This window comes from Pristiophorus japonicus, chromosome 12 (genome assembly GCF_044704955.1).
Source record: "Pristiophorus japonicus isolate sPriJap1 chromosome 12, sPriJap1.hap1, whole genome shotgun sequence".
In the NCBI taxonomy this organism is placed as follows: domain Eukaryota; kingdom Metazoa; phylum Chordata; class Chondrichthyes; family Pristiophoridae; genus Pristiophorus; species Pristiophorus japonicus.
Window position 1 is genome coordinate 23,024,116 of NC_091988.1, and position 14,351 is coordinate 23,038,466.

At 38.7% G+C, this 14,351-nt stretch overlaps 1 protein-coding gene across 3 annotated transcripts in view; it reads right to left on the reverse strand.

The window, feature by feature from the left end:
- Positions 1 to 1,232: 1,232 nt before the first annotated feature.
- Positions 1,233 to 14,351, reverse strand: part of LOC139277153 (ataxin-7) — a 146,902-nt gene continuing 133,783 nt past the window's right edge. For 2 of the 3 annotated variants that reach the window (XM_070895225.1, XM_070895227.1), the window contains 5 exons: positions 12,112 to 12,377; positions 8,755 to 8,950; positions 7,655 to 7,776; positions 5,609 to 6,590; positions 1,234 to 4,598 (listed from right to left, as the gene is read on the reverse strand). In XM_070895225.1, coding sequence (XP_070751326.1) covers positions 4,581 to 4,598; positions 5,609 to 6,590; positions 7,655 to 7,776; positions 8,755 to 8,950; positions 12,112 to 12,377 — 1,584 coding nt within the window. In that variant the 3' untranslated portion in view covers positions 1,234 to 4,580. Of the gene's footprint in view, positions 4,599 to 5,608; positions 6,591 to 7,654; positions 7,777 to 8,754; positions 8,951 to 12,111; positions 12,378 to 14,351 lie in introns of all 3 variants that reach the window. The other variant, XM_070895226.1, reaches the window with a different exon arrangement.

Below are 14,351 nucleotides of genomic sequence, written 5' to 3' on the forward strand. Positions count from 1 at the left end.
GAACAGGGTAAACAATTATGGGAGGTCTGAAAGGGTAAACAATTATGGGAGGTCTGAAAGAAGGAAAGGGAAGGTAAAAGTTCAAGTCCACAGTGGTAGTGTTAAATCAGTTGTGTTATGGTTTAAGCTAGCTAAAGGTTGATCTCTGCCTATTTTAGACCATGGCTTAGTTAAGACATGTACAAGCATCTCACTTTTGGATTAAATCCACTATAGGGATTAAGAGTATCGTATGGCATGGCAGGGTCTAATCTAGGTAGATTTAGACATTTTCCATTCTTGCAGATGTTGACTGAAGACCAGTGCACATCAGAATTTCTCCTAATTCCCAGCTCTCACTATACCTAAAATGTTACTGCTCACTAATACTGTTGCAAGACGTCAGAAATGTGATATCTTACTCATTCAGATTTAGCTTATTTCATCTCCCCATTTTATGGAATGGGAGTGGGGAAACGAGACTGACCCATCAGCACTGTGGACTATGTATAGTACGTGTGTACCCAGTGAACCACATTCATCTTTCTAACTGACATCAAACCACCACTACACAGCAGAATTGCCTGCATTAAGACGGCTTCAGATTGATCTCGTGTAATAACACTGACACTTGGACAGGGAATAAATAGACAAGAGGCCAAATAGCAAGTTCTGGGATTTTTCTTCAACTAAATCAAAACAAAAGGGGTCATATCACAGAAATGTTATTGCATATAGCTATAACCATCTCTGACAACTGAAAAAATACATTGTTGGTCAGCTCGACTCCTCACTGATGAAATGAGCTGGAGTTCCTGCAACAACTTGACTTCTCTGTACAACCAACAATTTTTTTTTAAAGTGTGTAAAGAAAGGGTTGATGCAAAAAGAGATGTAATGCAAACAGTTTAGAAATTATTTTTCACAAATCTACACAACTTTAAAATAGTCATTTCCTAAAGTTCCCATTCCAGTAAAAGTCCAAAAGAAAGAAAATTGCATAAATTGTAACATGTATCTATTCCAAAACACAGTAAAATCTGAGCCTGTAAATAGTGCAGGCAATGATCCATCCATTCCAAGTTTCCCACCAAACTAATCCCCGACATTTCTAGCTGACTTCAAAGACTGAACAAGTCGTTTGTGCATTTTGTACCCCAGGATTCATATCCAGATCTTGGATAGTTTAATTCTCATAAATGGTACGCAAAGAATCAAAGACTACATTTGTTATAAATAACAGTATAAATTATTTTTATTTACAGAACTTGTTACAAAACAAATAGACTATACATTTTCAAATATCGAAAGATTCTGACCCATGACATTTGTTCATGAATTATACAGCAGGCAACACAAAGTCCAGCTGATACCATAGCGACCAGGTGCGCTTGATTATGCATACTTCTGAAACTATTCACACTTTACACAGGAGGTTGCTTTTAGAACCAGGCTCAAATAATGAGCAGGAGCAAGATGCTTTGCTATCAGGCTTACATTCACATGAGATGTGTAGTGTTAAACTCTTCACTTATGTCTGTATTGCTTTTGCCTTTGCAATTGTTTTATTCCTTACATTAAATAAACCTGAATTATTAAACAGGTCTGAGTGCCTATTTTAAGACAAGAATACTTCTCCTATGTTCAGAATGTTGATCTCAGCTTTTCATCTTAAAATAAATTTTATTTGAATTTGCAGTATTAGTATAGGATCCTGTCGAGGACATTTTTTTTTAAAAAGAGGAAGACTTACTCCTGAAACATTGCATTTTGTGACCCTATTAATCCAAAGAATTTTAGGAGATACTCAGTGAAATCCAAGATATTTCCTTTCCAAAAGGCACCATCACCTTCAAAATATAGTCAGGATGAGAATATTTACATTCCAGTAGTATTAGATACTTATGGGTCAAACTCAAAATTACAATTATTTTAATGAGCCAAGTTATACAGCAATAGTGCTTTAGACCTTTCACTGTCAATTATTTAAAACATGGTGCTTCAACAAAAGGTACAGAAATGTAAAGGCCTTTTTTTTGCTCTTGGCTGGTGGTACAACCATACCCACACACACACACATTATACAATCATAATTTGAAAGAAATTGGTATATATTCATTTCACAATTGAGAAAGATTCAATCATTCCAAATTAATTTGTTGATAAGGTTTAAGCATAATAAGAAACATTAGGAACCCACAGGTGGAAAAAGCAAGCTCCTAATCTAAAACTGAACATTCAATATTTTTTTTTTAAATGTTCAATTTAAACAGTCGTTTTGAAGCAACTATCAGGCACTTTAATTTTTGACTAAAAGCTGCAAAAATGATGTAGTTAAAAAGCAGTTTCTTTTCAGATGTTGTGTCTGGGATGATTTTCTGTTGAATGCAATTGTTACATTGGGAGTTAGGGCAAATGAATATTTTATTACAGTGAAATAGTTGAGGCTTTCATCTCTTTCCCTCCCCCCCACTTCCAAAAAATAAATCATTTCACTCCCAAATTCCAAAATGGACAAAAGTTATATAAAAAGTGCCCCATAAATCTTATACTGTAGGTATTTTGCATTATTGGCTGGGCAGTGAATCTCTAAACAATAAGGTACTTTACCTGTTATTTATTAATTCCTAAATAAATAAATACCAGATGATTTCAAAATTGTACCAAAACTGGATATAAGAAAATGACCTGTGCAAAAATACATATTTAATATGTACAATTTTAACAAAATATGCATTCTGAAATAGGGATATTTCCATACTTTTGTATAATCCATTAAACAAGAAAATTCAAAATAAAAAGGTACAAAAATTGTGACATACTCTTAGTTTGTTGAAAATTGGGGTAAGAAAACTGTGAGTTACAATTGATAACTGTCCCAAAGGAACAAGTAAGCTTCAGTAAAAGCCAGTCTTAAAAATATCTACTTGGATGCAGAAAGTGTGCCATTTTATTACAGCAGAAAGGAGCAGTTTTCTTTCCTTTTTTAATAATTTCCATAGAAGCCTTTACAATCTAAAAGGAAATGGCATTACTTGGTCACCAACTTAAACTGTATCACAATAAATTGCATTTACAACAGATGGCTCCTTTTATTGATTTCCTGCCATTTGTCCAACAATGATTCCAAGAGTATATTTAACTATATACGAGTTTTATATATTTTTTAAAAATCTGTCTATATAGAATTCACTAAACTGTCCTCAAAAATCTGTGTTAAGATTAATGTAACAGATTATGTTAGTGTATGCTCACATTCTCCATACTGTGCACACATTGTTCCTTACATCTAGATTGGGGAGAAAGTGAAAGATGCAACACTAAATTGATGTTACAAACATTTGCTTTCACCAGTTATACTCCCCAATTTGTAGACCAATAGGGAAAATGTTGAAAAGTGCCCAAATTCTCAATAAAGTGGTCATTTAGAAAAATTTGTGGAATTTTTATTTTGAAATCCCTGATTTTACACATATTATGTTCATCTGACATGAAAATTTACAACTGTATCCCTTTTTACTAAAATCTTTTCCAGAATAGTTGGGAGTATGGATATAATCTATTAGTGCAAACATTATCTGGACTACAGATAGGCCAAAGGGGAGGAAGCAGCGTACACTAAAATCATTTTATTTTCTTACCATTTTCTACAGGCAAGACCGAGCTGCAAATGCCACTGAACCCCAGCAGTTTGTACCACATTCATGGTACAAAATGTATTCATGGATCCATTTAAGCAAATATGAATGTTTTATTCATAAAGATAAAATTGTTGCATTTATACTCCAAACATGATGCAATTTCTTTCAGCTCACCAGTCTGCTGTATTTCTAACCAGGGAGCAGTTAGAATTTATGCACAAAATTCTTAAAATAAATCACTATAAACAGAACTTGATAGCATTTGCTGGACTGTAACTTCCCAATTTTGTCATTTTAGTTCCACAATTTTTTTTCTGCTCAAAAAAGCCAAGGTTTGTGGATTTAACAAAAATAAAACAGTAATTTCAAAGTAACTACCTGACACAAGTCATCATACTTGGCAACTGTTTAGTTCAAATGTAGACACAATACACACAAATCTAATGAAAAAATAAATACAACATATCTGCTTTGTGATACAAATTTCCAGTAGATGCCAAGGGGCTTTGGAACAAAGAAACACCCCAATAACTAATTTGTCATTATGCTTATGCTTAAACTCTTGGCAGTTCTGAATCCAAAACTGTTCAGCAAATGCACCTGTGAATAGCGGTAAATAGTTTAAAAACTGCACCTTTGCATAAATCTCATAGATCAGTAGTCATTTCTTCTATCAACGTACCCAAGGTTTAATACTGATTTGAACAGTTGCAGTGGCCAAATTATATGCAGATGTCCATATCAACTCAATTTAAAATGTGCCACTACAGAAGGTGGCATTTCCACAAACTTGGCTTCAGAACCTGTATACAGTTTTGATTCTACTATCCACAGTACCTCTAGACCTGAGGAACAAGGGAAGTCGAGATAACTCCAAGGCCTCTTGCAGTTCAGAGTGCCTGTTTATTTTATTTTTTTAAATCAAAAGATGTCCAGTTTCTTCCAGAAGAGCATTGGTCATCAGGGTCGCGCCTTTGGCTGCAAAAGATAGAACGGTTTAATTAACCATCAAATTCGCATTGTAATTTTTCACAAGCATTCTTATTTTAGAAGAAAGCAACCTCACGTGTACAAAAAAAGTTTACCTCGTTTATTAGAAATATTGCAACAATTACAATCCTCCACAGAAATGGGAACACCCATTCCTTTTTCCTGCAGAACCCAACTACGACCATACTCTGAGCTGGGTTCACCAGGCCCAAGTACCCTGTTATCTGGCAAGAATGCTGGTCTCAATAGATCATTTTTATGAATGGATGCCTTGTTCTGCAATATTAGAAATAAGGGGACGATACAAAAATTATTCAACAATAATGGGCACTAATAACCATCATTGGCCAAACACCATTTTGCCAACAAAACAATGTGAAGTTTCCACATAACCGCAGGTGTTACTGAATTTTCCTCATGGAAAAAGGGTGCATAAGGGTCCTTCTCCCCCACCTGCTCCGAGCATCAATAGCAGCACTTTACTACTTTTGTGGAGGGGTCGGGAGAAGACAAGTAGATGCTACCATTGGGATATTCCAGTTGACATTAAAGCACTGACTCTTAATTCTGACTTTCCAAATAAAGATCAAGGTAATAAGGTACAATTTTATAGTTTATAAATTCTTAAACATCCCTCGCTGATATTTATGGACATCAGTTTGCTATATAGCATAAACTGTAAATGACAAGTTTACAATTACACAAATAAATCTGGGCAAATGGACTTGTAAAACTTGTGAATTATAGTTTTGGTGCAAAGACCTAGGAAGTCCATCCTTGCAGGAATCCAAGAATTTGTCGGTCGTTCCAGCAACAAATAGGCAAGCATTGTTAGTCCACAACAGAGATTCATGAAATTCAAAAGTAACATTTGCACAATTATAATGCAATTTAATATTTGCCAACCCCTAAAACCTAACCAACACCCATGGGGGAAGCTGCTCTTAAAGAACCACAGCTTGCTCGTAGTCACTTATCCATTTCTCAGTATTTCATACCTGATGAAGGAGAGAGTTGTTGGAAAGCCCTGGTGTTCCTGGGATCACACTGGGATGTTTTGAATGAACATTGTTTACCACAGGCGGTTTGGCAATCTTGTTCGATTTGTTACCACTGTTTATGGTGCTGGAACCTGGTGAGCTCTTCCGCTTTTTCCCTTCCAGCTTGTCCAGTGGGGTATGTGGATGTGAAAAGCCACCATGTAAATTTAAAGTCTGCTCATTTGACTGATGGACAAATGGCCCGAGTGAGAGAGTGGAATCACTGCTGTTCATAACCACACTCATCCGTTTAATTGATTCTGCAGGGATCCCCATTTGAAGCCCCTTTCCTGATTGGTCATGTTTGAGGCCTAAAGAGTTCACCTTGTTCGTACAATTGAGGCCAACATTGTGTGTACTGCTATAAGAGGAGGAGACAGATGAGTAGTAAGAGGTCACCAAGCTCCCAGAATTCACACAATTTTTCTTCAGCGATTCTGTGGAATGAGTGGAAGAAGAATGCAGTGGCAGTGCAGAAATATTTTTTCTTTTCTTTCCAGAACTGCTGCTGTTACTGTTGCTACTGATGTTGCTATTACTATTACTGCTGGTAGATGATGGATCTTTAGGTTTAAAAGACTTGCTGAGCTTCACTTTTTGAGGTTTATTAAATACAGGTGAAGGAACCGAAGAAACAGGCATCACAGAAGGTGAAGACACGTGTCTAGATTGCATACAATAAGCAGGGTCCATGATGCCCAAGGCAGCAGGGTGAGCATTTAGAGTAGTTGCATATGATAGCACAGATTTACTGTCAATGGATGACATAAATGGCGAAGAAACTAACACTGGAGATGTCATTAATGATGAGGACAATGATGTAGACGAGATAAACCCTGCAGCGTTAACACTGTAATGCGATAGCGGTGAGGAGTTCATGCCAGTGCTGTGGGGGTTTGACTGTGCTGATGTCGGACTATCCACTGCAGGAGGAATTTTTCTGAAAGAAAAAAAGAAAGCAAATTATTTTGCTCAGGTACAAGAGAAGGCAAATTTCAACCATAAAAATATTTATTAAAAAAATACTCAAAAACTGATTTCACACAATACTCATCCAGGATAAAACTAGACTTTGAAAAACCATGATGATTTAACCTATCTACAAATATCTATCCAGTTAACAGTTATAATTAAAATTTAAGGTTCACGCTTTTTAAAAAAATTTTGATTTTAATTTTAATTTTTTTAAGTTTGTATCTTAATAAAATTTCTCATCACTAATAAATCTTTCAATTAAACAAGCTATAGTTTAACATTACATTTTCAGAGTTCGTTGTCTTTGATTTAAAAAGTTAATGTAATTGCACTGTTGCAGTTTTTCACACTCCCTGCATTTGCACAATCCTCTCCATTGGAAGATCGTCAGTCATTACCAATGCCATTTCTCAGCTGGTCCAGCAGAAGGTGGATTTAGTCAGGAAGAGGTTAATCCAACATTTTTTGGGTAGATTTTCAGTTTAGGATCATTTGTGGCAGGAAAATCAGCAGCAGTTTTAAATAACTAAATATTGTAAGGTTTGAAGTGTCAGCCTCGGCTCATTCAAAGTACTCCCCCTTCCCCCTTTAAGTCAGAAGGATGTGGATTCAAGTTCCACTCCAGAGACTTGAGCACATTATCTAGGCTGATTCAGTAATGCATTACTGAGAGAGTGCTGCACTGCTGGAGGTGTTGTCCTTTAGCGGAGTCTGCCCTCTCAGGTAGACGAAAAAGATTAGATTGGCACTATTTTGAAGAGAAGCAGGGGAGTTCTTCCTGGTGCCCAGAACAACATTTATGCCTGAACCAACACCCTAAAAACAAAATATCTTATCTCATTGCTGTATGTGGAACCTTGCTGTGTGCAAATTGGCAGCCCCATTTTCCCAACAATAAATTGTGACTACACTACAAAAATACTTAATTAGCTGTATAGCGTTTTGCGATGTCCTGAGCTTATGAAAGGTGCTATATAAATGCAAGTCTCTCTTAAAAAGAAAGGTCGCAACCATTTGTTTTATACTTACTTCCACATCTGTGAATTAAGATGCTTTTCAACCATAGAGCTAAGTGCACATCGAAAGTGGTCCCATCGCCTGTCAAAGACAAAGCAACCTCGACCAACCTGCCGGCTCCCAAAGGTGCAAAGCTAATTCAAAACAAGAATGTTGAGAAATTCTGACAATTAAAACAAAAAAAATCTGAAGGAATTGGGAGTCAAAATGTATATTGTAGATTATGTATAATACAATTGTAATTTCAATAGTCACAGACAAAAAGAAAAAGTTCTGCTTGAAATGCGTGCTGTATCTGGGCCGAGAGTTTCCGCTTTGTATTTTTCTGCCACCCCCCAATTTTACACAGACTTATTTGCATTTCATCTGCCACAAAATCTGCTGTGAATCAGCACAATCGGTCAGCGTTTTAAAAACAGTTTTTTGAATAAATGTTTTTAAATATATTAACTGTAGCAACTTGCTGCAGTTTGATTAATACAGCTGAAAATTAGCTTCACAAAAAAATAAGCATTTTTAGTCTCAATTCTCCACCTGTGAGTAACCAGATTCTAAATGATTGAAAGTGACAAAAAAAAATACAGAACCATTTACTAGTTATATTAGGGTACAGTAGTCAATGTCTTCGTAAATTTACGAAAAAATTAAATTCAAAAGCTTTTGCAACGTTCCTTTAGTGTCCTTGTGCTGAAAATATCAAGTTGAATTTTTGGAGCCTCCTCGAGGACCTGCAAATGGGCGCAATTAGCGGAAACTCCCAATGGTGATTAATTCATCCTGACATGGCCAGTTGTGTGGGCGGGGCCTGTTTCTAGCATTATTATTTAAACTAGCGCAAAAGATCGCTGAAACTCTTTGCGCTGAACGTAATTTGCACTTAAAATTCTGCGATTGTGTGTTGGTTACGCCGATTTCAGGCAAATTATGATGGGGGAAAAAAAATGGGCGCAACCGAGCAGAAACACTACCGCCCCCACTCTCCTCCCCCCCCCCCCCCCCTTCCCTCCCCCGATGCTAAATAAGTAGGCTGCACAATGAACAAAAAACTGAAAAAATCTGGACATCAAGAACTATTCCCATTTTGAATTTCATCAACAATTTGCTAAACTTACAGCTGCTGGTCTAGGGTGATGTCCAGAATAATGGCAGTCTAGTTTTTCTGCAGATTCCTCTTTCTCATCGCATTCTCCCTCATCACTAGACAACCTGGATGCGGAGTCTGGTCCTACTAGTGAGGGGTGAAACTCGTGTACCGATGCAGCGTCAGTAATGGTATTGCCACTGTGCTGTAATGTACAACTGACAGGCCTTTAAAAAGAGTCAATTAATAGTGGTTAGAGATGTGGTTGCTCTCCATTACATTGCACTTTTACAACAATTATATCTGGAGTAATGTGAACACTTTTGATACCACAAAGAAAATACTCGCATCTGGAGCCAATTCAATACTGTACTACAGTCCTCCACTATGTTGAGCCTAGCAGTAATCCACATCAAATGGTGCTTATTTTGCCAGGTCATGAGTAAACTGTGTAGTACTATTCAAACAAGCACCCAAGCCACAAGCACTTTTGTAATAAGTAGAAATAAGTGACATAGAAACATGGATCATCAGTTTGACAGGTTACACTCATTGAATGTTTATTGTATTCAATGCCTTTCCATCAAGTCGGTATAAACTGCTCAGAAATGTTCCTGTGCCAACTACTATATAATGTTGGTTGTGTTCAAATATTCACGGTGAAAAAGAAATTGCCACTAAGCTTGACTGCTTTGTCATATTTAGCAAAACTAAATCATCAAAATAACCTAGTATTTGAAAAGCATGACTTCAGCAAGATTCCTATGAGAACATGGTGAAAATGTGTTCTTAAATTGAGGTCATAATGCACACCTCTTTACAGTACATGCTTAATCAAAATGGTGCACCAAAATGTTGGAACAATGAAACATTAAATTCATGTCAATTTAATTTAGCAAAATCAGACGTTTTTGACATTGGGAATATCTGCACCCCATTCCAGTGTCAAGTATAAGATGCTTAAATGCAATTCTTGTATATGTGAAAACTTTCCAAACGAGTACCTAAATCCGTGGTGTGCAGTATTGTGGCTCTCTCTCCCCCTCCCTCCCCCATTTCTATTAAGCAGTTCCCTTCAACTGGGAAAACAAGGCAGACAAATCACCAAATTATTTGCTTTGGAAGTTAAGTGCCAGAGCACACCCATACATTGAGTTTCCATTTATAATATTGCCTATTTTTATTGGTATTTATATAGCTGATTTGAATAAATTAATAAAACTGTCTAAACTACATGTTTATCACAACTCAAAAGTACCAGAGGTCACCATCATAACCATCTCTAACCTTCTCAGGACAAAATGTTCTTGGTTGAAAATAGGCATTAAAGCTTCCAGTCATTCCATCTACACACCCATTCTCACCAAGTTGGGAAGCATTCATGTTAAGTGAAATTGGAGGCAACATAATGAATCATTGAACATCTCGTACTGTATTCTGTAAACAAATCTGAATGTGTTGCAATCCTTGAATTGTTAATTTTGAGTGGGAAGTGGAGCAATGCTCTGAAGAATCAGGGTGGCAGAAAGGAACGTTAGCAACTAGAGTTGGAAGATCCAAGCTATTCTAAAGTTCATTCCAATCTGGAAATGTTCAGAAACACATTAATAGTGACCATATTTTCCTATTATGCATTAAAGAAAATGTTTTAAGTTCAATACATGCATAGCACAGGTTCAGCGTATTGTAAAACTCATTACAGATTGAGAACTATGGAAACAAGATTCAGAAATAAAAAGGCCCGTTCTGGAGCAATCACATTGGATATATTTACGCATTGTAATACAGGTTGGACCTCCCTTAGCCGGCACTACCCCTCGACCGGCATGATTCCAGTGCCCGGGGGCACATGCAAAGAACGCGGCCGACCTCCACCCTGACTTTAGGGCCGCTCCGACACTCGGCCTGCCAACACTTTGTGGTCTGCCGAGGGCCGGCCGACACTGCGGGCCTGCCGGGCCACCGACCTCCTCCCCTCTCCCCCCGACCTTGGACCGCTGACCTCCCCTCATCCGGCAAATTCCCTTATTCGGCACAGACCAGGTCCCGAGGGTGCCGGGTAAGGGAGGTTCAACCTGTAATATAAAAATTCAAGTATCTCAAGCTCTTGTGCGACTTTCCACAACACTGCAACTGTGGCTGGCTGACAGAAAATACAAATTAACCAGTGCAAGTCCTAAATTTCTAGTGCCTACCTCCACCTTCCATCACAAAGACACTACCCCACTTGCATGTTGTGCTGTGCAACATCCAAATTGCGGGTGCCAACTCTGGTTGGACGTATTCCTGGAAGTTTCATCACATAATCTCCTGCCTCCAACCACCGCATCCATATAACCCTTTCGTTCCCCCTCCCCTCCCCTCCCACCGCCCGGCCTCCCAAATCTCTAATGTATTTATAACGAATAAATTAAAGTGTTCGAAGAACCTTTTAAAAAAAAAAGTCACTTCCCCCCCCCCCCCCCCAATGCCCATGATTATTCTCCCAAGTTGCTCGCAGCAGTGACCAGGAGAACAATCTTTCATTTCTGGAGACTCCAGAACAATCCTGGAGCGTTGGCAACCCTACTCCAAACACCCAGCTGTATTTACACAGCCATACATTAGAGTGGCATGCAGCCCTGGGACCAAATGGCTGGCTTACAATATGCATTATTCACACACTCAGAATTTCCACTTTTTTTTTTCCCTGTTTGCCCTATTTAAAAAGGAAATCCATGTCTCAAACACCTTGGGCTGGAAATTTGGCGATTTTTGCGACCAGGTTTTTGGTGCTATTTCATCCTTTTTGGCGAAAACCCGGTCGGAGGAAATTTTATTGACGTTTTGCGGCGGCTTTTTTCAAATTCCGCCGTGCAAGACTAAAAATATGGCTTGCCCCAAAAATTTGGCTCTCTGCGCACCCGTATTTTCCACCAAAAAGACCGACAGGGGAAAAAAAAACTGCGTTGCAGCACTTGGAGCAGCGAGAAGTATGAGGACCTGCAAAAAATGTAAGTTAAAGTTTTTATTTTTTTTTTTAAATTCGGTTGCAGCAATTTGCTAGATAAGTGTCTTATAAATGTTGTGTGAATTTTTTGGCCCTCCCTAGGCCCAACTTGCAGCGGTATCGGCCGCGGACTAAAGGTGCCGAAATTTGCGGTTTACGCCGCGATTCATCGTGCAACATCGATTTTTACTGCTGCGCAAATTAAACCTTGAATTTACAGCCTCATAGCGACAATGGTAATTTTGGCGAAAAAATACTTTTATCGCTGAGAACCGAATCTCTAGCTCTTTGTAAAGCTAAGTTTTGATTAGCCATGTTCACAATGCTTTATTAATTTTTTTTTTTAAATATAAAAAAAAAGTCTGACCACAACACATTCAAATTTTAAAATCACCATACCTTGGAAGACTTGAATTGTGAAGTTTGGCTTTGCCAGGCACCGTCTGTTTTACATCCGATGCAACATTTCCATGGGAATTCTGATGCAATTCCTGGGAAGCTTTTGATGGCGAGGGATGCGATTCCCTGAGAAGGGGTGCCTGGTGATGATGCTCAGAGATTCGATGAGATTCTTTTTCCCTGGGTTTGTTTTTGTGCTCAGCCAACAAAAGGTCAAAATGTTTCCTACGACCTGGTACAGCTCTCCGTTGGCTCAAGGAATGTGTCTGAATGTTTGAGAATAAATTCACTTGAATGCAGGCATTACAAAAATATTTGCCATAACATTTCCTTTAAATATAGTAACTTTACTAGTCCCATCTTGCAGATGGAGTAGAATGTTGGAAAGTGTGAGGTCATGCACTTTGGCAGAAAAAAAAAATCAAAGAGCAAGTTATTATTTAAATGGAGAAAGATTGCAAAGTGCCGCAGTACAGCGGGACCTGGGGGTACTTGTGCATGAAACACAAAAGGATAGTATGCAGGTACAGCAAGTGATCAGGAAGGCCAATGGTATCTTGGCCTTTATTGCAAAGGGGATGGAGTATAAAAGCAGGGAAGTCTTGCTACAGCTATATAAGGTATTGGTGAGGCCACACCTGGAATACTACGTGCAGTTTTGGTTTCCATATTTACGAAAGGATATACTTGCTTTGGAGGCAGTTCAGAGAAGGTTCACTAGGTTGATTCCGGGGATGAGGGGGTTGACTTAATGGGGAAAGATTGAGTAGGTTGGGCCTCTACTCATTGGAATTCAGAAGAATGAGAGGTGATCTTATCGAAACGTATAAGATTATGAGGGGGCTTGACAAGGTGGATGCAGAGAGGATGTTTCCACTGATGGGGGAGACTAGAACTAGAGGGCATGATCTTAGAATAAGGGGCCACCCATTTAAAACAGAGATGGAGAAATTTCTTCTCTGAGGGTCATAAATCTGTGGAATTAGTTGCCTCAGAGAGCTGTGGAAGCTGAGACATTGAATAAATTTAAGACAGAAATAGACAGTTTCTTAAATGATAAGGGATTATGGGGAGCGGGCAGGGAAGTGGAGCTGAGTCCATGATCAGATCAGCCATGATCTTATTGAATGGCGGTGCAGGCTCGAGGGGCCATATGGCCTACTCCTGCTCCTATTTCTTATGTTATGTAAATGTGTACTTATCAATGCACATTTGTAAATATTAAACACTTAAATGAAGTTTACAGAAATAAATGTAAATTATTTTTGTAATGAATCATACAAAAAGTATTAGAAATGAGCTGACAAATACCAAATACACTGTTAAATGTGCAAAATCAAACTGAATGAGCAAACACTTTGTTCTGTACAAACAAGACCAAACTATCATCTTTTCACTATTATCTACTTTTGGAATAGTTTTTCCACAATGTTTCAATAGATCATGGTCATAGGCAGTCCCTCATATCGAGGATGACTTGCTTCCACGCCAAAAAGGGATGAGTTTGCAGGTGTTTCAATGAAGGACCCAATATTCCAGATCCTGAACTACATGTTGAAGATGCCAGTGCATGATTTATTTTTTAAACGTGTAATGGCCGTTGCACACCAGCCAGCACACGGGCTTGACAGAGCTAGGTCTTGGTCCAGTGGCAAGGGTTAACCAAGACAACTGGAGACCAGCTCTGCTGTACAGATCTAGTGCGCACACATATCACAGTGTGGGCTGACGATAACTCTCACCCTCTCCTGGGCCCTGATCACGTCGCTCTACAATCTCTCGCCGCTCCTCCTGTACCTGCCCATGCTCCAATCAGCAATCTGGACCTTGGTGACGTCCAATCCAGTCGCCCTCTTCACAGCCGTCGCCCTTTCTGAACCGGCTCGTGCTGCACCTTGAAGTGGTATGCCGTCACGTTGCTCCTTTGAAGGCCCCGACCTGCTGATGGTCCTTGCAGGTCAATACAATTCATCTGCCACAGACTTCAGGATAACCCAAAGAGAGGAAAGGAAGTTGCTCGAGTTTCATCTTCTGAAATCTTCTCATTCAGCCTTCCTCCAGTCTTCCTGTACTCCCAACCAGATCTCAACTACTACTTTGTAAATCAAATGACAACTCGCATGAAATAGTACGAATAGGTCCAATTATAGCTTCTGACATTATGCTTAACTAGTGGCAGTGATTCTGTTCTCACAGCCGTGACAACACAAATCAAACCAACATGACTCCTTCGCAAAGAA